This window comes from Neodiprion fabricii, chromosome 6 (genome assembly GCF_021155785.1).
Source record: "Neodiprion fabricii isolate iyNeoFabr1 chromosome 6, iyNeoFabr1.1, whole genome shotgun sequence".
In the NCBI taxonomy this organism is placed as follows: domain Eukaryota; kingdom Metazoa; phylum Arthropoda; class Insecta; order Hymenoptera; family Diprionidae; genus Neodiprion; species Neodiprion fabricii.
In genome coordinates, this window is record NC_060244.1 from 11,274,939 (window position 1) to 11,302,156 (window position 27,218).

Here is a 27,218-nt window from a genome sequence, read left to right on the forward strand (position 1 = left end):
TCAGGTTCGTGACAGTATATTGTTGATATATGAATTAATTATGGTTGGGTGAACGGTCAAGGATGAAAAGATGAATTATTCGGACTAGATCATGCTTTTATTCGACGTTTCGTTATTTAATGCCATATACCAGACTATAATAAATTTTTACTGATAAGCAAATCATCGTTGCATGATTCGTTGATTTAAATTGATTTCAGAGTTTCCAAGAGAACAACACTGCTCCCGTAATAATATTGGCTCAATTTTATCAACATAAACCGCTTCCGCATGATGGAACTGGCCTAGGCCAGAGCCGGCTAGAACTCCGCTCGACGCAGCCAATTTAAGCAACTCCCAGAGAGCACAGACTGTGACGCTGAACGTTAAACCCAGTGCGCAGCTTCGAAACTGAAGCTACAACACACAGTTCACAAAGCTGAGAACCACCGCATTTAATCGTTCTGTCCGGAACTCCGGAAACACGTTGTATACCCAGTGCAGTATGAACGAATGAATCAAGTATCCTGTACGTTATAAATTTGGCTTCAATGCTAAACAAGGAGAAAGGGAAGGCCCTGAAACGCGAAGTTATTTGGGGGCAGCGACACACCTCGCTGTTGGAGCCCCAGCTTAGCTCGACAACGTGCTATCGGTAAAGTCGGTGTGTGTTGATGTGTCGCAGAGACGAAGGAACCACCTGGCTCACCTGTCCGCGCTACCTTTCCAACCGTATAGCGCGTCGCGTCGGTGCAGTGTGTAACGCTTTGTGTTTACCGTAGAATAGTGACCAGTTTTTGTTATAATTAATAAAATTTGAAGGTGGTTTTGAAAGTTGGATATTTTGGAGTTATGTGAGATGCCGAATATCCACCAACACGTGTGTCATGGTATAAATTACTCGTCACGTTCAAAATGGTGAGTAATTCTGATTTCCTTTTAATTTTCAGGTCAACGATCTCTCTTGTCGCGTTTCAGGTTATGGTATTTTACCTTGTATTACATACGAACTTTTGCTGTTTTATGCGGGTTTACTTCATCCTCGATAATTTTGACTCCAACCTGTGGCTGCCCATTTATTCTCAGCATGCACTTACACATCCAATGCCAATAGCCTCTCTCTATGTTTCGATCGGTCAGTTTTTGCGTCTTGCTAAATTTTCATCACTTGTTGCGATACGTACCGGGTGGCCCGATTATTTTGCATTTTTTTTTTTTTTTTTATTTCGTGATAATTCGCTGAGTGAACTGAGTAATAGTTTGATTGTTTGATAACAAGACGTTCCACCTATAATTGTTTTGATATATAAAGAAAAATCAAAAGTAAACACACCAAAGCTATACCTTTCATGTGACTTTCTTTCGTAAGCTCGAGTTGAATTTGTTTGAATACATTGACGAAGAATAAATCTCCCTGCTGAAAATACGAATGAAATGTTTGATGTACTATTTTCATTGTCACAGTATAATGTCACGTTTATCAATTGATCGATTATTCAGAACAGCGTGATGGAGTTTCAATGTTTCGCACGTAGCATTGTCTTATTTTTCGATATATATAAGTACAAACTTGCCTCTAACACTCAAATGGTTACAAGTTACTGTAGCCCCTGTACATACGGATGTATGCATCTAATGGCGAATCGATACTTCGATCTATTTTCGGAAGTTTCTATATAGTCTTTACACCGTAAGAATAAAGACTCGTACCCCAGAGCGTTGAATATTTAATTACTCATACTGATATCACCCACATACACACGGATCGATTGGGATACAAACGTGCGGGTAAGTCGTATAATGGAGCACATTTTTTTTTTGTGTACATAAACTTGAGGTAAAAAAGTTCACGAATCAGTAGTGTTTGAAAATAATTTAAATTTTCACCAATCGTTTTCAAGAAAGGTTTTCAACTAGCGCGCATGCGCGATATACACTATCCACAGTTCCCGCGTTCTTTTTTCTACTATCAGCAAACTGCGATAAGAAATTAGTCAATTTCAACTTGTTCCTGATCGAAAAATGTCACGTATCCAAATTTCGAGTTGCCACGACCTTATGAAATATGAATAAAGTATAATCGTCGGTGACTCTTTATGACGAACCCAGAAGTTACAGGATGACGTTAGTATAAAATTGAAACGTATATACTACGTTAACTTAAGTGTATCTGCACAAGGTTAAAGAAAGAACATCTACGGGTTCATTTCGTTGAGTTGTTTCAGTAACAAATTATGCTTGGGAGTGGCAACAAGAATGCCGCGCCCATTCGGCATTTGGCATGTTACCACATTTCCGTTGATGTCACGAATGTATGTAACTATATTTGTGTACGATGTCATATTCCTCTAATGTGCCGTGGAGGCCGAGGGGTCGATTACCCGTTATTATTACTTGGACATAAAAAAATTCGTATTGTTATATCCTTATCGATTCCATGTATGACATACGAATTCGCATGATGAGTGACTGCACGCGCACTCGACAAGTCAGTGGCAGTCGATATCTATATGCACGTTATACGTGTCGAATAATGGCACACCGGAACCATACCATAAAAGTCAAAGCTTGTACACTATAGGAGGTACAATTTATTATACATTCATAACTTGTAAATAGTTTTATTAGTAGTAAGTATTTGTAGTTGGTACAATAAAAATATTTCGCCAACTTCTTTCTATCAAAGGTAACTGTACTATACCAATTCATTGTTTTCCGTTTTCATCTTGTGCGTATGGCAACAAGTAATTGAACTCTTATTTCAGGATTTTAATATCGGATTTTTAAAAAGACCGCAATATGGTCAGATATCGATCCATCAGACGATTACTGTCTTTTCATTCAATTGCAAAGATTTAAAAAGGGGTTACGCCGATTTTACTGCAGTTGTCAACTGATTTTATAAACAGGTTTGCAGTTCGGCAAAACCCTCATTTCGAATGAAATTTGGATTCCGGTAAACAAATACAAAAATAAAGAAAGGAGTATTAGGGCCTTGCTGTTAATAATAACGAAGGAGTCTCGCTTCGCAGCTTTGCCTACAGACAGGAAAAGAGTCTGTTGGCAGCGCTGCAATGAGAGCGCTTGGACACCGTTGCTAATGGCTACTGCATTGAGGCATCAGTTTTCCTGGTCTAAATTGATTATAAGGGGGTTCTACTGTTGTTGCCACTAGTGTGGACGCCGGCGGTAAATTATTACGTAGAAAACAACTAGGACTTTAATATGATATATGTTTCAGGCAGAACTAGGCTATCAGAGACTGAGATGCGATTACTGTTTAGAGGTTGATGCTTTGCTGCTACATTCTATTAGTGTCATTAACTGGTACAAATTAACTTACGACATTGTAGCCAGGAATGTAAACCACAATTAGCAACGTCACGGCAAGACAATCATATGTTAATGTATTATTTATTTTATTTTTTTTTTTGCCTTTTTTATGTAATTCAAGTGTAGAAATATCCAGAAAAGATCAGAAGATGACGACACATTGGAAGCTAACGTCAAATGCAATAAAGTTTGTTGTGACGAGAGTTTAATTCTTGAATCCGTAAACTTGGCACTCTAAGAAAGTGACTTTAGGGCTGAAAAGGTGAATTGGAAATAATCAAAGACCTAAAAAATAGGGCATTCAGAAAGACACGCGTCTACAACTATTCATGCCTTTGAGGTTTTGTTATACTATAGTTATTGATTTTGAAGTCTCTACACGCTACGTGTTTGCAGGCATTATATACGTATTAAAATGGAAAACGACCCGTCACGATTACATTCTTCGTTTCATTAAAAGCTTTAAAGCTGAAGAACTTTACTGCGGCATAATGTACGGCAGAACGTGCTGTATCATCGTGTCCCAATTACAATACGTTTACAAAAGATTATGACCAATAGTGCCACGTACAGGTATAATAAAGCAGAAAGTGGACGTTGTTCGGAAGTATCGTATCAATAATGTTAAGAAGTAGTATTTTAACAGAAAATGTATTTCTTTCAGTCTGGATTTTTCTTATTCTTTCAACCGATTTCAACGACAAAAGTCAATGCACTATATTATTTATTCATTAGGCAATATCCTTAATGGAAAAATCCCGTAACATAATTCTTTGTACATTATAATTCTGTATGCTTGCCTCGAATGAGAACACCACACAACTTACCCCGGACACGTACCAAAATACATGTATACATGCATTGTACACGTTGTAATCCCATAGAATATCCAAGTAACTTCGTGAAATTGGCTTAATTTTTAACAAAAACGTATTCTGCTTCGCAGCGCGCACATTTCGTGCTTCTTTTTTTTTTTCAACGAGTCATTGAATGGCAGGTGTAATACAGATGGGTGAAATAAATTTATTAAAAAATCGACGCCTTTCACTCTTGAATAATCGATGACAACGACGCTAATTTTATACCTATAAGCGTGACATAAACAAACGCGTATACAATACGTTAATATCTCACGCAGGAGAACGAACCGGTCGATAGAGTTCTTTTTTGGTAACATAAATATAAATTATGCCACAGCCGACCTGTTTTTCATCATATTTCACTAGCAGTAACAAATTCTTTTTTTTAGATGGTATAATGTGTCTCATAATGGTCTATACTCACGACTTATAATTACAATTAAAACAGTTCATTATCCTTCGTATAACCCTCTATGTACGAGACGTCGAAACAGGCGGGGTGGTTTTTTGTTTTTATTGTCTTTTCATTACATAATCATAGTCTCGTACAAGACTCTTGCGTCACTAGAAGGATAAACTCAATTTACACCTATAAAGTTCGCTCCAGGGTTTTCTATTGATCGCGTTTACCACGGTTACTATTTTATTCATCATTTACAGTGTGCTTTTCATTTTATGGGTGGCTGAGGCCGATAAGTAAACCTCGAAGGAAATGAATCATAGCTATGCCTGTAGGGTACAGGATGTACCGACGGAAAAAAAAAAAACTTCTCGCCACAAAACGGTGTTGCGTGTATTCAGTGAACCGTAAATAAGTGCTGGCAATCAGAAAGATACGACATCAGACTGTGTTACTGCATGTGATCAGTGCTAGGCACGCAGGTCCAATCTGAACACCACACAAAGTGAATGCAAAGATTGGCAATTGTCACAGTAGTCAGAGAATCACTGAGTGAATCGTTGTATTTATTCTTACTTCTAAAGCTCCGTTACATGTACTCTGAACAATTTTACGAAGCAATGGAGCCAATTCGATCTTCTGTTTTCATGCCTTCGTAATTGGCATTCAGTTTCCGAGGTGTGTGCGTGTTTTTGTGTGTACATTGTATGCTGGGTGACTGTATAAGTACACATCTGGAATCGATCCGTGTAGACAGAATGCTAAATCTGTTGTTGATGTGACAATGCATGTCTCATTACCATGTCTTTACTTGGTAAGTTTCATATTTATTCAACCGTTGTTCATCAACGTAACTATGAGGCGTTCTCCACCAACTCAGACACTTTTTTTTTATCCTCTCGCATCTGTTCCGTAATTGGTTATACAGCAGTACTACTTAAAGTTACTGTCTGTGAATTTTTTCATATTTTTTAAGTTACTCGTTTATTGTTGAGGCATAAAAAATATAACATATATTGCATTAAATAGTTCATGGAAAAGAGGAACTCAGATGTATCCTAATTCACCTTTCTCGGTAAAATATTTTTTCTACTATGCAAGAAAGTCGAGTTTCACGATGCAAATTTTTTTTTAGCCGTTCCCAATACAGTGCCAAATACCCTGTTAAATTTACAGCAAAGTCAAAGGTGTCGCTTTGGTGTATTTTGATCTAAACAGAATTCATGCATTGCGGACAAGGCTTATGTAATTTATTAACACCGTTCACGTTCTTTCACCATATTCAAGGTTGAATTTTCAGCCTCCTTAAATTAAGCTACCAAGTAACATGACACTTGTCATTACAGTGTCTGGCAATTGCTGTAAGCTCAGTGTAAACTCGGCCTAGTCAAAGTTAAATCGATGATACATCTTCGACCAGCTCGTTAAAAGTTAGACTGCATTCGACTATAGCTCAATTTACACGGAGATTTACACTCATTCAGCCTCGACATTGCTCATCTACGGTTTATTTTAGATGATGTCCTTACTCCGTCTGATAAAGCTGAATTTAGACGAGAACTGAACTGCGCAGAACTCTTCGGTTCATAAACACCAAAGTAAAGAGGTTAAATACACACTTGGTGACAGCTATCGGTTCTAGGTTCAAAAAGGTTCGCTGTACAAACTGCCAAGACTCTACGATAATCGATAAGCGAGCTAATTGGCCTAGATTTTTTTTTTTTGCCGAATTGACGACAGTCGATCAATAATCATCCAAGCCTATTGTGCCAAGACGTTTCGTGTAGGGCAATCATTTTTCATTACGCATGACAGTGACAAGTGTTTGTCGACGGGAAGGTTACGTTTCTTATTCAGCTATCAGAGCTTCCAATTCATACAACATTTTCGTCTGATGAGCATTGTTTTCTTGTGATAATAAACTAGAAAGGACGAGCATTGCGTCACGCATGGCAAGCCCATGAAACGCGGGTTGATGTTACTTTATTTCTTCGTATGCTGTTGTAAAAAAAAAGCTACCAACCTCGCAATCCAAGTTGGGTGTCGCGTCATTGACATTTATATTTCAAGTTTACCTTTCCGTCTGAATTAAATTGTGAATCGAAGCATGACGATTTGGTAGTACGATCGGTTTGAGAAGGTCATATTCTTACCGTAGTTCATCTAAATTCAGCTCTGCCATATGAATAACTCTGGTAAAAATAGCAGCTGAGTAATACAAATTTACTTCTCGTCACTGTTTTCTTTTCTTACATCAAATATCTCTTTACCTCGAAATAACTTTTCTTTTGTCATACTTCTATAGATACTACATATCATCAAATTTGGCAACCCCAATAAAGCCTCTCATTGCGTTTGGTTTTAAAGGTATAAAAAAAAAACTTCTCTCGCTTGACGCATTTTTCTATGATGAGTTGAGAAAATAGATCACGTACTGCTATCGTCCCAGATTTGACAACAGTGTGCAGAATACACAATAATAGACGGCAAAATTCGCGTCAATCAAGTGTTACATAATATTGTTGAGTTTCATTCACTTTTCATCATCGAAGCCGTCTGGCATAAAAAGAACGAGTCATGCTTGAGATGAAATAAAACCAGACATCCTTTAGAAGTGTGCTATTTTTAGACCAAGAGTTCAAGAAAGATCCGAGCCAGCTTAAAGTGTAGTGGAATTTATAGATCAGCAATTTTGGTGCTTTCAGAAGAAGCACAGTTGACGGTGTTTAATTCAAAGTTTGATTTTTTTTGCAGGTAGTAAATGCATAAGAATTCATAAGTAGTTTGTTCTAAATCGAATTAACCAGACTTGTTTTCTCTTCTTAATTTTTTACGTTAGAGAAGTTAATGCTTTGTAAACAGTTTCTCCTTAGACGACATGACGCGATCTATTATGTTGAAATATTGCGATAGTGACCGCCGACATCACTGATGGGAATATCAAACTCAAGCTTACAGTGTGACGTTTCATTAAAGACAGTCTGTTATTGACAAGCACCGAATCAATGCCTCTCAATTCCACTTGAGAAGTTCGCTGTCAATGAATTCGTGAACGCTGCGTAACTTCAGTGCACGCTTAGGAATATAATGATCGTAAATATATTCGCAAGTCAAATATTCACGGTGCAAACAGAGTTAATATTACTGTAATCCAAAAGTAACGAGTAATATTATATATACAGTGTGATAGCGCGCGAGTTTATTACGAACCCGTTTATAATTAAATGCTTTATATCAGTGAAAACGTGATTGTACGAAAAGAAATAACGCATGCAGTGGTCGAGTGAAAAATGGTGTGACGTGCAGTTTTTATTTTCAGCTTATTTTTGCCCACAGTTTTGCTGAGCTGTGCGGTAATAGTTAGTCGTAGAAGATCTACAGATGCCTTGAAAGTAGTTGAGACTGGCCATAATACATATTTGACTGTAAGGAGAATGAAATAAATTTTCGCGAGACTTAACGTTGTCAAAAGTGAAAAACAGGCACGCCCGATCCACCCTAATTCGGTTACGTAAAATTCAACCTTACAACGGTAATCGAACGATGCCTAGAAACAAAAGGAAAGATTGAAGTCAAAGGAGTGCCTCCAGGTTACGTGTTCCGTATCCACTGAATCAACCAACCCTAGATATACAAACAACTGGGTGCAGTATTAAATGTGACGTTGACGCTGCTGGGCCAGGGGCCACTCCTTCAGAAGAGAAGCTTTATCAAACTCATTGTCAAGCTTGACTGACGTGAATCTACCGCCAGATGATACGCGCGATGCCTAATGTAACCTGAATGGTTGTTATAACCTGATCCTGAAACCACGTCCGGATCAAAAACTGTGCACATAGTACAAAATGGGAATATGAGACGGAAGATTTGTCAGTGAGTCAGAAAGCTATTCCGAGAGTATGAAAGCCGAGCTTCCATCCCAGATCGCTGCCAGTGCATCGTTATGGATGTATGTCGGGTGCACAGGGCAAGAGATAAATGATGATGCGTTAAATGGATCAACACTCGTTTTGGAATTCATCGTGGAATCGTTGCTCTATATCCTTTAGTTCCAAATTAAAAATTGCTGATAAAACTCGAAGAAGACTTCTAAGTACTGCGTCTGGCAGCATCTTCAAAATGAATTCCTTCCTCAGGAAAAATGTAATTTTTGCATTTAATATCATATACATTCGTAATTTTAAAGCATGAATTTAGTATTGAGATTATATAATAAGTGTATTTCCATATTTCACCATCTTTAATCGAGTGAAGTGATTCTGGTGGTGATGAGTTGCTGCATGTGTTCGCCTAATTCGCTCAACATGTGATCTCGAAGAGGTCAGTACCACTATCAACGTATTTGTAGAACGTCAGAATCAATTCAACATACTATACAGAGTACAGAGAGTTGTCTTCTGTCGTGTCTGGTAGCTGCTCGTGAATCACAAAGAGCAAGCTTAGCCTCTGCAAGCTGTTTGTAACACTTCTTTTTTTATCCTCTACTTGCTCTGGCATCATGCTGGGGGCCCTCATATCGAAAAACACGAATTAACGACTCGACGTAATTGAAGGCTAACTACACATCACTTGTAATATAACTATGTTATAAATGCCGGATCAATAATTTCTCAGTTGTTTTGGGAAACAATATTGGCTCCTGATTTGAAATAAGAAATTTCTAAATTTTACCGTACATACGTTCCATTTCATATGGATTGAAGCATCTTGGCCATGCTGCTATCACAAAAATCTTTTGTAATTCCTTGTAATTTCGCTCTCTCATCCTCTCTTTATAGTGTTTGGTTCGTTTTTCCATTCTCGAAAGAGCCGAAAAATGGACGGAAACGGACCAACCGATGGACGATAAAACTTTATTTCGATAAGCTGTCCCAAGGTTACAGCGAGTTTTCGGAGCTTGTAGTACCGATACGTTTTAGAGATATGGCTTTACGAAGAAATGGAAATTCACAATATCCTGAAGTTTCGTATCGCAGTCACAAATTTACTCTAACTGTCATTCGGATTCTAAAATATATATTGCAACTAGCTCGTCAGAGTGACAAGATATGGTGTACTGGTAAATTTATTTCAGTTTCAATTTTGACGTACGGAGTCAAACTTTATTGCTACTTGTGTGGACCATGTGTATCAGAATCTAACCTCTCGAATCGGAGAAATGTCGAATAAAATATGAAAACTCTTGGGCCAATTAAAAATCTGAAATTTCACATACCTGTTTAGAAGTAAACAAATACACCATTTCACTACTGGCATTTTCTGACGAATCCTTCATTCTGACAATTTTATACGTATTTTGTGAACGAGATTGATTCTGGACATTATCATTTCACATAGTTCATTCAAGATAATCGTTAGTGGAGAAGTCTAAGTATGAAATTCATCAGGTTAAAACTGCCACTCGCGGCTGAGCACCACTGTTGCCCTAGAGGCAGCTCGTTGCTCGTGTAGTAAAGGCTCCCTCACAATCAGGCATAAAATAGATATTATTTACGGAGAAAAGAAATGTGAATTCGGTTACTTTGGTGAATATCATGGGTATTCGGCTGACAAGACAGTCTTATTATCGAGTATTTACAACAATCGGCCTGTGTTAATGCAGGATTTCATTATCAGACGGCAATAAATTGCTATATACGGTACTTCTTGGCACGTCTGTGTCAACTTGTATGACTTCTTATTTTGCCCAATTTTCCTGAAATACTAGTCAGGCAAAAGTCGAATCATCATTTGGACGGGGGTCTGGGAATTTTTTTAAATCGCGAAACTTGATTTTACAGCGCGCGGTGACGGCGCGCGGTTCGTTGACTGATGTGGAATATCCTAGCAGCTCCGCAAAAATTCGAAATTGATTAGGTAACTTCGATTTTAATCATACTAATTAGTAAAAGGCGAATCATCGCTCAGAGGGGGGTGTGGGAAATTGGGTGAATCGCGAAACTTGATTTTACATTTCTTATAAATCAATTTTTCGATCCATATCAGACGGAGAGTTTTCTCACGATCGTTTTTTTTTTGTTTTTTTTTTTTTTTTTTAATGACTGGGTATAAATCGATCCAGTGTGACAACCGTGACATTCTCCGGTAGTGTGGTTACGAGGGGTTAAAATACATACGTTTTTACTACAGTTAAAATGCTCGATTAACGGGTGCTGATCTTTTTATCAAATAGTAGCATCAATACCGATCAATTTAATTACACTTACAGATTTTTTGCAAATCGTTAGTCCCACGATCAATTAGACATATACTGAAAGTTGAGTAAAAATGTTGATATTTTAAATGGCAAACATCACAGAACTTGCGAGAGGGTTTAAGGTTGCGATAAAGACCTGTACTTTTGAGGAGATTTCTGTTTAATCATCGGGAAATAATTTGGGGGGCGTCCCGGTTAAATTTCGTAAAAGTCTAAAATAAGGACCACCCTATAAATAGTATACTATATAACCCACACACGTGCTCAAAACTCAGCTATTCATTTTTGGGGTGATTATAATAAATTCTTTACATGCATTTAGTTTTTTCCATAGATGGTTAATTCCTCCTCCAGAAATCCCATTTGTAATTTAATCGTCAAAACGTCATCAGGTGGTAACGATAGCACCATGCCTGCAGGGTTGTTCGTCAATTGCTGATCGCTTTACTCTTAATGTGTTTACTACGATGTGAGCCGGAATGAGCTTTTAATAATAATCAGAAGACCATTCTCTGCAAAGTCACTGAAACAAATTTTCGTTTTTCCCAATGTTCAGTTCAAGATTGACATTTGTTGATCATACTAAGTATCGGTGCAATGATGTGAAATTAAATATTCAACGATGTCAGTATTACGAAAAAAAACTAGTTCGGAATCAATTGACGCGGTTCTTTCCAACTTAGAACTGGTCAGATTTTGAATAATATCGGTCAAGCAAGCGCTCAAATTGGTGAGTTTATTCGGTTGGTAAAGGTAGTACAGCTACATGACCATAATGAGATCGATTTCTGGTGTAAAAAACTTCTGAATAGCAATAGAAATTTTCTTTCACACGTTCCTCAGGAAGGTCGTACGAAAAGAGATATCCCACCATTGGACGCTTTTTGACACGACTATGAGATTATAAGCTATAGGAAATAGAAAAATGCTTCCAAAATCACAACATTTTTAAAAAACCTTTGCCCACGAGTAATTAGTGAAATATGAAATAATTCACGAGCGGTTATTCACGTAGAACTGTACCTGTGATAAAAAATCGTAATCAATATCAAAAAGGATATCTAAAGCTTGATCGAAACGGCGTTTCGGAATCCGCCATGTTTATATAACCCTCTCGGAAGATAGGTTGATCCGAGAGCCCTGACATTTCGTCAAAGAAACAATACCCGCCGGCAAAGGGCTCTTTAGCCTTTATATTTTCAAAGGTTACTCTCGCTGCCTTGTCCTGCTTTTACTTCGGTCCGTCTTTACCCTGCAAGTGCGGCAAATTTAATGATCTCAAGTCTTTCAGAAGGGTTTAACGAATCTCGCAGTTTTCCTTATTTGTAGAAGAATTATAGAGGGTGTGGCGAGTCTGGACGAAATTATATTGGTAGCCCAGTCGAATTAGGATTTGACATCTTGAAAATTGCCAGTAGTAATTTTCTTTCGGAAATCGTTGGGGGGGGGGGGGGGGGTCAATGGCAGTCCACATTTTGGTTTTCAGGGTTCGCACGGCGCGACATTCTCCGCCATTTTGAATTTAAGGGTGAATTTTTGTTTCTTGAATGACTTGTTTATTTTGAATTTTACACGAAAAATGATTATTACCAAAGTTGTTTGAAATAAAATTTCCTACAATTTTTGTCCTTATCAATTTTGTCGTAGGATCGATATTTTTTATTTAGACCCGAAAAGAGGAGGTGAAATTTTGTTATGCAAATGTGGGCTGGTCGTCTGTCAAGGGGATGCGCGTACGGCATGAAAGAGAGTATGAGAGAGAGAGACGATGTGCATGCTGAACATAGTTTCTCACCGCGTCGCAGTAGGGCCAACCGTAAAATAACGAAATATCGCAGTGACATTATTTTGACTTCTAAAAGTGATCTAAGTGAAAATATGACTTTACTAATGATTAATAGTATATTTTATGCATTTTTAGTTATCATTTTATGCTTGGTATGCATCAAATATGTCTCATATGGGCGACAGTTTTTTTTTTTTACAGTTGGATTCAGGTCAAATTCATGTGCAAAAGTTTTCAGTCAACCGTCACAAAATAGCAACATTAACTAATATAACAATATCTGGAGCCGAAGAAACATGTTCGGTAACATCATTGTATTCCTTTACAACATATAAATGCCTATGGTGCGTATTTTATCTTCGTAAACCGAAAAATTTCATCTATTTCGAATTTCAGTCACTTTTGTCTGGGATTGTACACCAAGAACATCCTTAAGTCTTCCAACTTTTATTTCCACGGTTCAATTTGGATCATTGAGTATACTGTGAAGCTTATTTTTTCCAAAGGATTAAGTGTACAATTGCGGAAATTTAAATATTCTTTCACTCTCTGAATCTTGCATAAAATACTAAAAGTTTCGACCTTAGTCACAGAATTTCATGTAAAGATTTGAAAATTTCAATAAATACGATCGTATGAAAAATTTGAATACCAAGAAGTCAAAATTCGATAGAAAGCTCCGAAATGGAGGCCTATATAAATAAAAAAAGTCTAAAAATAATAATAAATAATTAGACGATTTTGCACAGTCCATTCAATTTATTTGTATTTCGTGAGAAAAAAAAAGTATCACGCGGGACTTGAACCAGGGACCGTCAGAGACGGAGCCGTGAAAGTTGCTGGGCTGCGCTCGCTTGCTCGGAAATCATACTACTTTACCGATATATTAGGTACGAGTTAAATTTCCGAACGATTTTTCTCGAAATCTATGAGCCGTTGAAAAAAATTCCTGTACTCAGGTACTCAGGGTAGATCCCTCTACAACATATCTGAGACCCATCAAAATCCGTGAGTGACAACCTGTAAGGTCCCCTTGTTAGTGGTATTTATCCTGCAATATATCCTGGCATGGAGGATTGATTTCGTTAATAGGCATAACTGTGTCAGGCCTAACTACCATAATTCACTGTCGTTATCAATTACTTAGACTATAAGCATTCGGCAAAATTCTTCAATGAAAGTTCGACAATAGCTTCGACGACTGAAGGTAATTATTGGATGGACTACTCCTATAGTAAGTTGGAACGGCAGAGGACCGTTTCTACAAGTACGTTTCTACTAATGCCGATGCTTACAAGTTCGTTTCTACAAGGGCCGGTCCAACAATTTAAAACAATTTAAATTAGATTAAATGAAATTAGATCAAAATGTACGAAATTGACAATTAAATGTATGATAAACGAACTTGTAGGATCGCCACTTGTAGAAACGGACTTGTTAATATAGGTTTCGGCACTTGTAAAAACGATACGCGATCGATGGAATAAATCCCAAGCCGCGTACAGACTTGACTATTTTTGCGCACATCCACTATATTCGCTTCTTCCTGACCCCAGAAAAAAGAAAGGAGACGAAACACGTTCGTGAGCGCAAATATGCTTAAATCTGTACACGTTTCAAGTTACTACCTCAATTCTCGACTAATCACTGTACTTCCTAATTTGACCATATTACAATCATTAAATGTATATATTCCTTACATCAGGGATGCAAACCTCTCTCTTTTGGGTAATTCGCGAGGCAATTCCAGATAGCAGATATTCACCGCTTGTATGTCCACATCAAACCAAAAAAAAAGACGACCAAGTTCCTGCTTTCTTCTATTTCGAAACGGAATAGCAAATGCTTGTGCTTTTAACGGTGGGTTTGCTTTGGCAAGGCTATAGGATGACCCTGTCTAGGTACTTCCTGAACAGTAATTTGTCACGTCCACTTCACGGTCACTTGGACAGATGGACAAATATGTACAAGGTGTCGTCCTCCCCGTTGCCATCGCCATTAGCTTCAAAAGTGTCCGTCGCAGTGTTACGCAAGCCAACAAACATCTGTTATCAATACTTGATCATACGTGTATGGGAACCGAAATTTCCGTGACTTACTGTAAAAGACGCGACGTGTTGGAATTGCTATTATTCTTCCGAAGTAGAACGGATCCATGTTATTCCAAAGTTGTCTGCTACCGCATGTTTCAGCGATGATTGCGTCAGCTTTTTTATACGATTGAACTGTCCTGCAATAGAAAAATTTCAATCAAGTAAGTAACAATTATTGAAGCGGGCTAAAGGTTGAAATTTCTTGAGTGGGAAAATAAAGAGGGAGATGTTAAAATAAGCTAAAAGCATCTCAAATCAAACGATATCGACTTAAGTCAGCTGAAATCAACTAAAAACAGTTGAAATTGCTATGGAAATCGCTCGTAATCACATGGAAATCTCCTCAAAATTACAATGAAATCATTCAAAATCACGTGAAATCCCATAGAATCATGCTAAAATCTTCTGATACAACGAGATCCTTTGAAACCGTATGAAATTAGCGCAAAATTGCTTCTAAACATTCGATATCGAAACACATCGAAGTCTCTGGAATCGTAAGACGCACAAGGTCTATACTTACAATAAATATTTACTCAAATGTATTGAACTTTGCTCTTTTAGAACACTTAATACTGGGTGGTAGGTTTTAATCGTCCCGGGCGAATATCTCCGAAACACAGAGAAATTCAAGACAAAATTTTGTACAAAATTTGAAGCGCCTGAAGGGAGAAGGATGACGTTGATACGGGTCGACTAGTGCGTTGTGCTATTTTTGAGATTTTGTAAGTAACGTCTGATTTTAGATAGGGAATTCGATTTTAGACATGCACAACTAATCGCAAGATCAAAGATGAATCGAAGGTCATACATTTTTATTTAATTTTTTTTTTTTTATTTTTACTTTCACCTGAGCAAGTGTTCGTCGTCCCTTACCATTGCTGACAAGTTTTCTCGTGGATATAAAATTGGTTAGTTGGTAACGATGTAACATTCTTTATTATTATGGTAATCGTCAATTATCATCGCAGACTTTTTAACGATGGTGGGGTTCAAATGAATACGTACGAAAGCGGAGGCAAAAAAAAAAAAATTAATTAATGTAATAGAATTTATTGGCGAAGAAATTTCCAATAAAAAAAATTATCTTTCCCCGTTAAAACCCTTCAAGTTTTGAATAAAACTTTTTCTCGTGTCTCTTCTTGTTCTTGAGATATTCGTTTGAGGCGATTAATACCGGCCACACTGTATAAGTATCTACGATATTCAAAATTACAATTACTTTCATAATTTCCCGTGTGTGTATTGCCACATATTCGAATACACGCGTACATGACTAAATACCTAAATAAACGAATTGGGTAACAACTCTGTGGTATTTTGAGTCAATATTGATAATCATCTAAGAATTAAAATGTCAATGTTATGAAAAATCACTTAATTTATAACAACCATTGACTCTCGGTTTGGAGTGCAAACAGAAGATTTGATTACCAGTGTTTAAAATTAACCTTCGAATTCGTCAGTCTGTGATACCGTGATCAATCCAAGGATTTTATTATATTTTCACGTAATGTCTTCACAAAAATAAGTCCAAGTGATATATGGATGACAAATGAAAACACATATTTTTGCAAGCACGCGGGGTGGAGGGAAAATGTGGATTAGGAAATCGAAGGTCCGCAACATCGAATATTCAAAAACGCGAAAGTCTAGTTTATAGAAATTCAAAATGTAGAATGTCGAAGCATTCAAAAGTGAAAATGTAGATAGGTCATGTACATACATAACCGAACTATAGGGTTGTCAGAATTCTGACATTTCTAACTATATTTTGGTTTCCAATATTCATCTTCCTAATTCATTTTAACGGCCTCCCACACTTTCACCTATGGATATTTTAACTCCTCTGTACTTCGAGTTTCTGGCTCTTCAAATTCCATGGCACAGATTTTTGCGGCTTTGAAAATTTAATATTGTGACTTCTACTTTTTGATCTTTCTACATTTTCACCCCCACCCTTCATACTGGATATAAAATTAATTAAAAATAAAATGCAATGAACGCACAGCAGATCGTGAAAAAATCAGCGATGTGAAGTTGTACGAAATCTCATCAAATCCTGTTAAATCACATTTATGATACGTGAATTCATGCGAAATTCCTTGCCTACAAAACGAAATTGCATGAAAATCACCATACTCATCATTGTCAATTATTTTGAAGTGAACGTGAAATCCCATGAATTGATGTGACATCGATATGAAATCATGTGAAATCAATCCGAAATCCCGTAAAGTCACGTGTAATCGCATGAAATCATACTACGTATGAGAAATCACACGTAGTATTTTATGATTAACTAAATTTATTTGAAATCACTTGAAATTACCCAAAATCACTAGGAATAGTACGAAATCACTTGAAATCATTAGCAGTCACGAAATCACTTGTACACTCGAAGCTTACGATAAGTGAATAGCATCTTGGTTGTATTGGTGGAGTGAAAAAAAGTTCAAGAAGGAACTCGAGTTTTCAATAGCGACCTGAGAAGAAAGTTTTATCGTACAAACAGGTGGTATATATGCAACTTGTTGCCACTTGAGAATGAAATCATAGAAATGGTCAAGGTTTAATACAACATCGAGGCATTTAGCGATCTTACTAAACGCACATCAGAAAAGGTTCTGCAGAAAGATGGGGTCAAAATTTTGTTACGTACATTCATACCCGGGGAGCTTGGGTGTATTACTGGATCAGGCTTGGAAGAACGTTACTGAAGAACAGTTAAAACGGGATGGGAAACTTTAGGGTTCGTACCACGTACATCTGCTGTTATTATAAGCCAACCAGCTGACTTGTGTGAATTGATATTGAAGAACATAGTGGGAGGGGAAAAATATATATATTCATTTCCAAGTAAAAAAAAGTCTCGAGAAAAATCCGACGAATCCACCAGGCATGCTTGTCAGCGAAGAACTAGAATTAAATTAAATGATTAATGGTGCAGTATTATTCAAACTTTCGAATAGATGTGTAAATTTGTAAATCTACATCTTTGGAGGTTAGTAATTTTTGACGAAGGCATCTCTTGCAATTTTAAAAAACATTCTTGATTGGAAGAAACAATCAACCTTATTCGCAAGGAGTTTCATCTCGACTATAAAGAAAAGAAAGAAAATTAATTCATGTTTCGACAAACATTTTATTGAATTTTGTACGTTCATGTGTGGTCAGAAAAAAAAAAAAAAAATTGAAACTACATTTTCCTCAAAAAATGAACAAGTTTTACACATAAATTCGCGTTCTTTGATTGAGTAGTGTAGATTTGAGTAGTTAAGTACGGTGTTCCAACTGGCTGCTAGATTCTTAATACAAGATATCTAACTAGGTTTAGATACATATGTGCATCATAAAATGTGCAACCCTTCGTTGCAAGCCAGCCGACGGATTCTACGTTGATACTAGCGATTTATTGCTTCAATTCTTGCGCCCATACGTCGCAATTGAGTGGGTAATAGGAAGGAGGTTTCATTCGGCAACCTTGTGTAGATGGAATAATAGTAAGGTAAGGTCAAGGGGTGATGAATTACCAACAACGCGTCTACAGGGTACATCGCTAACTTGCACGTGAGGTTTCACTTCATCGAAGCTATTCTACTATAACAAGTGATTTGTTGTAGGCAGAATTTCTCATTCCCGAAAATATTAACATTGTGGCCCAGAGAATTGAATTACATGTAGTTCCTGCAATTGTCATCTTTACATATTTCAACCAGATTTGTAAATCACGCGAAATCATTTTACAACTTTTTACAACGAACAAGCGGTTCGTCATCAAATCATCGTATCATGGAATGCCGATACTCATGAATTAGACACGGGGGAAAATTCTCGATTTCATGTGTATGATGAAAACGTGTTTTTACCTTACAGATTTGCAGTCGATAAAACATTTTTAAAATTTGGTTTCTTTTCGGAGATTCTTCGCTTACCAGAGATTTTATTTTTTACAAAATATTATTTATTACAAGAATAATTCAGTACGCAGGATAGAGGATAGAAATGACCATCGCGCTATTGGAAGTGAGTCGTCCCACCAGATGCCACATTTCCCCACTTTCTCCTTCTAGTGTTTATCATCTGATCATAGATAATATTTGTATATTTGTCGAGCATTATTAGATACCTACACGAATACGCATTTAGTATTTCAATATTTTTGTCATTAATTCTTCATGTGTATGTAAAAAACTACCTGTTTCTAACTAAAACTGTAAGCGATAGCGTCTAGTAGCTGAACAAGTGCCCAAATATTGCCAAAAAAAAAAAAAAAAAATTGATAATGGCCGAGTTACTCAAAAAAAAAACATTTTTCATAAAATTCAAGATGGCGGCGATAGCAAGAGGCCGATTTGGTCGACTTTTGGTTCGAGGACTCCCAGTGACCCCCCCAACGATCGAACCAAGAAAAAACGAAAACGAAATTGATGCAAAGTGAGCTCGATTTTTTGCCTATCTTGACTGGACTATATTTCCGTAAAGTACGATAGATCCCATAAAATTGAAAAATCAGTTCGCGTATGGGGTATCATGTATAAATTATAATCAATGAATATTCGATCCGGAAGTTGAATGCATTGTAACAGTGCGCTGCAGCGAACGTAATCTCACATCACATCCTTTCATCATTCAACATATCGGGGAGATAAAAGTCTTCAGTGAAACTCCATAAAATCGTTGAGATCATAGAAAGTTCGTTGAAATTTTGTGAATTCTTTTCAAATCATATGATATTTTCGAAAATATTATTTAAAATTCTACAATGTAAAAGATCTTAGGGTCTATTAAAATTGCGATATTTTTTTTTAACCTTCCTTCTAAAAGTGTTCCGATATCGCATGGTCATCACATCGTGAAATATTGGGATCGCGAGAAATTCTTTCATATATTATTTTTATAAACTTCCTGAAATCTCAATCAGCAATATCGGTGTGTAGTAGACGGGACCTACCGCCTGAATTAAAAAGTTACGGAAAGACAACAGACCGTATAAAAAATCTCCAGCAATGTTATTTGCTCCAATGATTGCGATCACCAGTGAAGCAACAACCTTAAAATGTAATACAAATGAATATGAGCAAATTCGAATAGCACAGTTTGGTAAAAAAAAAAAGAGGTCTAAAATATTCAATTCAGACCAAAAACACCGGCAGTTTATTCATTTCAAAAGTTCTAGTTGGAAAACTTTTTCTCAAATCCTCGATTTAATCTTAGCTTGTGTTATTCAAATTTGCTCAGATTCATTTTGTATCACATGAGTTTGATCCCTAAATCTTCAAGTGCACCTCATTATACCCCTGCTCGTTATAGTGCGTCTGAGCCAACGTTAATATCCAAGAAAAATGGGGTTCCTCCAGGCCAACAAGACATCCGGTATATAGTTGACCAAAGGGTTGTCAGACTCGTTCGTTAAACCAATGAAAAAAGAAACCGTCGGCGTGTTTACGTTGTCCTTCGCGAATCGCGTTGCCGATGGTCTCTTCCTGGCGGCCCCGATACTGCGTGGTGCGCGGTGCTGTTGGAAACGACGAGGCTTTCTATTGTGGCTTCATTGAAGGCGGTTTGTGGAAAAGGACAATATCCGATGAGGGTTGGAGTTTGGCGCTGCGTGGTGCGTGGCGCGGAGGGTGCAGAGGGCGCGTGGTTGGCGGAAGCTCCGGGGTTCAACCAGGGACAGTTCCTGATGGGAGATACTTTTGGCAGTTGGCTCGTGGCCTTCGCCATGTCGCGAGGATAGCGTGTCTCTTCGTGCTTCTCGCCCCTCTTGGCCGTTCGATTTTTATTGCGACTTGACACCGTGTGCCGTTAATTTTAATCGATCTGACCGATTTCGCGCACTGAACGAATATGCCAAGAAATACGGGATAACCGGTATCAATTCAACCGTTGCGCGTACAGCTGCGGGAAAGGATTTGAGGAAGTTTAGCAAAAAGGGTATCCTTTTACCGAACAATCGCAACAAGGCTCAAATTATCGCTGCAATCTTCATCCGTTATCGATCTCGTATTATTTATTGCGGTTGAAATTATCGACCGCTTTGTTACAACGCTTCAAAAGCTCCAGCCGTAACATGCGATGTGTCAGTTGTTCGACCGCTTTTAACGAAGTTCACATGCCGCTGAAAGGGAGATACCTTGGAAAAGTTCCTATCATCCTGTTGGCGCGTTATTAATTTTCTCTCAGTACTACACGGCGACGTTTTTCCCAGTTTGCGTTGTACGCCATTATACTTGTTGGTCGTTATCAATTTCTCCTTGACACGTTAACTATATATTTATCACATTGTACCTTCGCGCCGCTGTTTAAAGTTTGCAAAAGTTCGTTAGTAAAACGCGACACAAATTGTGACGATAGTTTATTCAGAGTTATACATTTGACTAAGTGCCTTCAGTGCCTTCAACAAGTGCCTCAATTTTTCTCGCATATCTATACCTGCCTAAAAAAAGTTAACGCGAATGAGTGATTTCTATTTCATAGTATCCGACTCGATGTATCAAACAATATATTCGTTACATAAAATTTTATACCATTCGTCGATGGTTTTAATTTGAAGTGTAAAGACAAAGTTTAAGGAAACGATAATAATTACCAAATAAACAACTGGTAAAAATACGGGCAACGGCAGAGCGCCTCGGATTACGCGTTTCAAAATCGTAAGTAAACGTTTGATCGCTTCATTGTTCATAATTGCTGCAATTAGTCTGACCTCGCTGTTAATTCTTGGCTAGAAAACGATAAAGTGCAAGGCAACAACACACAGCTGTAAATAACGTCTGAAATATCAAGTTGAAAAACGATTATTATAAACTTTTTCAAGATTCGGAATTTACGAAACTGGTTGAGCGGCTTGGAAAAATCTATAAATAACAAGAAAATGACCTTTTCAATGAGCTTGGCTTGAAAAATCTCAACATATTTGCTACCCTTCCAGAAAAGTGGCTCATAATATTTGCAACGAAGGTTGTAGTGGTTAATTTTTTTCCTCTTCCATTCGTTCAAGTTTTCGGTAATTTTTTGATGTAAAGTCACTACACTGAGTTGTTTATTTGTTAAGAGACTACCCGAAATGCTGTCAGTGAAATTAGTAACGTTAACGTAACGAAACATCAGGGAAAAAATCATTATTGCGCAATTTTAGAGTAACTCTCAAGGAGTCGACTTTTTAAAATAAGAGTAGGTTTTGTTCATCACGTTTTACTAAATAACAGATACTCCTAAAGGTGCGAAGTAACGATTTTTTCTAAATAAATAACGTTACTAACTTCACCTTCGTGTAATCCTACGAATTCGTGACGTTCGCACTGTACTTTGTACCTAGAAAAATTTTAAACAGTTTCTGATGTTGTCAAGTATATCAACAATTTTTTAAGTACATGATTCTTCTAAATATTGAAATGGCCTTTTATTGAAGAAGCACTTGATGAATAATTTTCTTATTGCCTATCTCAATTTCTTACAACTCATACAGTTTTCGTACCACATTCCGAAGCGCCGACCACATAACAGCGTTGTAATTCAGAGCCGTAATAACCGTTACATTATGGGTATACCTAGATTAGGGAAATAACACATCACAGAGTCACGGCTATATATCGCAAAAATTTTCGCAAGTGAGCTACTCCGGAACAGTATCTCTTAGAGTATTTGATTTCGAATCTATGTTGGAGAAATGAATTTTATCGTTGGGTTAATTACCAGAAAAAATGTTGCAGTGATAATTAGCTTTGTAGTTACGTGACTTACGTTGAAAATGTATTCATATTAAGTATATCGTAGATTCGAAACGCAACGTTCTTTCTACAACATATTTTTCTACGAATAAATAACCGGTTTACGGTGAAATGGACTGTTGCCAACTTCGGTTGGGTGTGTTATAACCTAATCAATCTCTTGTTGCGATTGTACAGAATATTCGTAGCTATCAGTTAAATATTGCAAACTTCCAAAGGAGTCCAGTTTCAAAGTTGGAGTAACAGTGGCGAAGTTTGGACCACTTATTTCAAGTACAGGTATAGACTTATCGCGTTATTATCAATTTACTCGCTGAAGCTATTGTTCAAGATGACGCACAGAGCAATTCGTTAGAAATTATCAAGTGCATTATAAAAATCATGTTCTATTAGTACTTTTTACTTTATAAAAAGAAAGAATTATGGCATACCGTACGAAATGAATATTAGCTTCCTACGTGTAATGTTCACTTCATTAGTCGAGTGGTACTTTTTAAGCGAGAAATGTTCAACCTCTACAAGTAGGAATTACCTATAGTTGAAGAATTTTTAAATCAAAGTTTTTTTCTAAAATTGAAGATATTACGGGTAACATTTATATAAATGTGACGTATGATGCTTTCAATTTTGACCAACTCTCAGAAACTCAGAAAGTCTTCTAGATACGCATCAACTATTTATCAATTATATTGAAATTGTGGAAGAAGATTCGTTTTCGAGAAGCTTAAACCACAAAATAATCTCAACTATTGAGAAGATACCTTCTCCATACGTACACTCGTTCTGGTACTCCCTTTTACACAATTAATGGCAAAAAATACTAAAATTCTTGGTGAACTTACCGCAAAACGAACCTGTAAAAATACAGAAATCGTCAATCGATTTTTATGGCTGATAATTCTGAAACATTTCCGTTTAATATTCAAGCTGATAAGCGCGTTTATTGATTGTACTTTTGTGAAAAATTGGTGCCTCGTAAAAGTTGATTGCGGCATCGTTTCTGTGATACACCTATTTTTCACCTCCCGCAACGATTCGGCGTTGTGTCGTTTACCAGTGATAACGAGCAAACACAACTCGTCTCCGCGAAGTACTGTCCATTGATCTATGCGAATACAATTACACACGTACGTCAATTTTGTGATATTTATTTGTCTGCATTATTTTTTTTCCCAGCCAAATGTATAAATTATCGAAAAAAAATATACAGCACTGAATCGCAATAACGATACCATAAATATTACAATAACTTACGCTTCGTTTTTATCGGACGAGTAGTTTGCTTTTTACTACTCCGAGGCAACGATATTATCGAATTTGTAGACCTGGCAAAATAGAACTATTTAATATTGAAAATTAACTCCGTCTTCGCATTTTTGTGACTTGAGAGTGTCTCGAAAAACGTCTGACTCATACTTCGGAAGCGACAGCTGGTTTTCGTGGTTTCGAGAATGAAAACAATTTGTACAATAAACGGATAATGACTTGTAAATACTTTGATCATCAGAAACCCTCAAATGAGAAAAATCCGAAATTTTTTAGATAAATGCCTAATCGAATGCCATTTGCTTGCGATGAACACCATCAATTACATATTGTGGGAGTTTAAGTGTCGGCTGGTTTAAAAGTTTGGAGTGACAGCAAATTGTACATCGCCATTCCACTTGATTACATATTTGTGGTTTTCCGTATGCTGCCTTATCTTTACTGTAGACTTTTTTTCCCCCAAAGTATTCCGCTCAAAGATCTTTAAATCCCACCGCGACGTATAACTAAAATTTTTTGCTCAGGAACAAACCGCTGTCCGGGAGCAGGAATGGCTTTCGCTTACGTACGTCATTATTGCACAAGGGATAATATCGGTCTTTATAATTTGAATGCAAGGCGATTCTTATGACCCTCTAATTAAGAATCATATGAAACTCGTGGAAAGAGAGTGAACGTAATATAAGTATATAGTATCAATCTCTTGAAGCAATTATATTACATTACTCATAGTCAGAAAATCTGGAACGAATTGAGTACTTGTGTGAATCGAATCACGTTGAACAAGTTCACGAAGTTGCGATTCTTCGTCTCTGCAGTAGGAGTTATTTTTACTTATTTTTACACCTCACACCACCTTATGCGAAGACTAATTATATGCAATATAATAGTATATTGACAGGATTCTGAAGCGTAGTTTTGAGACTAAACTCGCGGCTTAAAATAGCCAAGTCCCTCACATCATTCGACAGCGTAATTCTTTATCGGAGAATAAAACACACCTACTAATGTAACGATACAGAAGAGAATCGTGGACGAGGAACGTCTTTCGGTATTTTTAGCCCAATTAGTTATGGCGTTGACATCGTACCGCTAAATAGACGGACAACCGGGCCCTGATTACAGTTTTGGTTGACGTTAGTGATAGTAAGAGTATTTGTTTGAATAATTACATCTGCAACGCAGTCACAGTACGACGTGTATTTTTTATCCCAGCTTACCTTCCTTCAAAAATTTTCTGTAATCAATCCTTAATGCCGGTGCAGCAGCATGCGAAATATGTTTTGCCGTAAAACGTGTGTATAAGAAAGTGTTTTTGATAGAAAGTCAACTACGGTTCGAAACGACGTAGCTCATAGCATATATGCGTGGAATAATTTGAATCGAAAAGTGTGTAGTTTTTAGTATAGGGAACTAACAAGATTGTATGAAAAAATGCACCATATTACGTACAAAGTTAAAGTCCAATGAAATGACATGGAGTGATCGATGATTTCAGAATTTCTAACAGCGTACGACTTGTTCTTTGAATTAGATAATTGACCGACACAACGATCTACGAGTCTATTGGAATTTTAGTACCAAGAATCATCTCATTCAAATCTTTAACTTTAAACCCACGTGTGGAGTGTCAACAATATCGTTTGCGTCATCAGTATAACATGAATTCCCCGCAAAAGCAAACGAATTCCGAATCATCTTGACCCAAATTGATAAAATGATATGCTTAAAAAGATGCATTCAATTCCGACTTCCATCCACTGACTCCAAATTAATTTGGCAATAGCAACGCGTTCGCTATGCGCCTGATAATGTCGAAAAATAATGGAAACTCAATCCAGAAGTTTGTCAAGCAAATTAACAAATATTTAACTAAAACATCAGCCAGTTCGACACCATTTGCAACCTAATTTCCGGTGTGTTCGAACTTTTATTGAGAGAATCAACAGAGTTGATCGTACTTCTGCATCTAATCCTAAATTTAGTGTCAGTTACCTGCATGAATTACTACTACGAACCCATTTAAAACTAACGTGGGTTACGCATTACTAAGCTTTATGGATATGACAAACTTGGATCACGCTATAATTATATGTACATTAAGTCACGAACGTGCAAGCACGAAAAACAGAAATTAAATTGCACTTAGAATTTCAATTACGTTAATGTAGCTACGCATGGTTTTATTTTAGAATTCAGGAAAATAATTATTCCGAATGTAAAATAAAGTAGTTCGTAGCTATGCTGGTCTAGCATGTATAAACGTAATTAGGACATAGTTATTTCAATGTTTGGAACTGAATTGCAAACGGATAGTAGAACCCTACGGTAGTTGTGAAATATATTAAAGTGCAAGTGCTTTAGAATTGCTATTCGCTAACAATAAGAATTGATTGTTAGACAATACCGATTTAACTGCTGAAGTACTTTAATTCAAGCGTTTGTATATCGTAGTTCGAATAAGCCAGCGTATTCGCAATTAATTTGGGACACACCGTGCAGACGAGTCTCAACGTGCAAAGAATTATTTCAAATCTCTGGGCCTTTGAAAAAAAAAAATTCCTAATTTACGGACACCTACACCTGCATGTTTTCGTGCCCTACACAATTTCACAATGGTCGAGTTGATTGAAAAAATGCCAAGTGCGTGCGAGCATTTTATTAAGAATAATGTTGTAATTTTGCCCTCGCGAAAGTTGATAAGATCTGTGGCTAACACGACCAACCTTTTATAATTAAAAATTTTTTCTTCCTGCTTCGTGAAGTCTTCCTATCACAGTTTTGCTGTAACTAAAATATCTTAATAACCCATAATTTAGTGATTACATTTGGAAACGAAAGTACATGCATACGATTGAATTGCTATGAATAAAATTCTCGAAGAAACTATTTTTAGAACTTGTGATGAAGAAATGATGCCTTGAGGTCAGGTGGATATTTGTGCAAATGTATGATTTGCATCGTTTGTTCACCCTGTAAAAAGTTCAAAGTTAACAAGCGATACAGAAGTAATTTCCCTTTTTGAAGTAGGGGAGACCGGGGTGAATGGGCAACCCGCCCGCGAAAAATTTCATAATTAAAAAAAAAACAAGGTTTACAATTAAAGAGATATACGCGGCACAAGGAAAATGAAGCAATGGGTCAGATGGGATTCGCAGATAGAATTTGATGAAAATAAAACAACAAATTTCTAATTAAGGGAGCTTTCCAGTGTGAGAGCCCGAAAAATCGCTGTTTTTCGCGATTTTTTTTTTTAAAGAAAAAATAATCTAATCGGTCTGATTTTTTTTTTGTATATTAATTGGGTATTGAAGAATACTAAACAATTTTTTAAAGATCGATTTATTCATTAATTAATGTCTATAAAAATGATGAAACAATTGTTGCAGAAAATGCACTTGGATGTGGTGTCCACGTTGGGGGTCACAATTTTGATCTGAAACAAAAAACACAAAAAGACTATTGATCGGTATATAATTGGCTTTCGTGCTATGGAGGCTTTTTTCTTTTTTTTTTTTTTTGCAAAAATGGCGCCGGTTTGAACAAAAAGTATCGATTTTAGCATTTTTTTT

At 36.9% G+C, this 27,218-nt stretch overlaps 1 protein-coding gene across 14 annotated transcripts in view; it reads left to right on the top strand.

The window, feature by feature from the left end:
- Positions 1 to 27,218, top strand: part of LOC124185372 (probable phospholipid-transporting ATPase IA) — a 57,285-nt gene that overhangs the window by 932 nt on the left and 29,135 nt on the right. For 3 of the 14 annotated variants that reach the window (XM_046576064.1, XM_046576074.1, XM_046576069.1), the window contains exon 1: positions 4,997 to 5,386. In XM_046576064.1, coding sequence (XP_046432020.1) covers positions 5,357 to 5,386 — 30 coding nt within the window. In that variant the 5' untranslated portion in view covers positions 4,997 to 5,356. Of the gene's footprint in view, positions 1 to 137; positions 898 to 4,983; positions 5,387 to 8,637; positions 8,716 to 8,873; positions 8,893 to 21,153; positions 21,304 to 27,218 lie in introns of those variants that run through there. The other 11 variants (XM_046576067.1, XM_046576066.1, XM_046576073.1 and 8 more) reach the window with 8 other exon arrangements.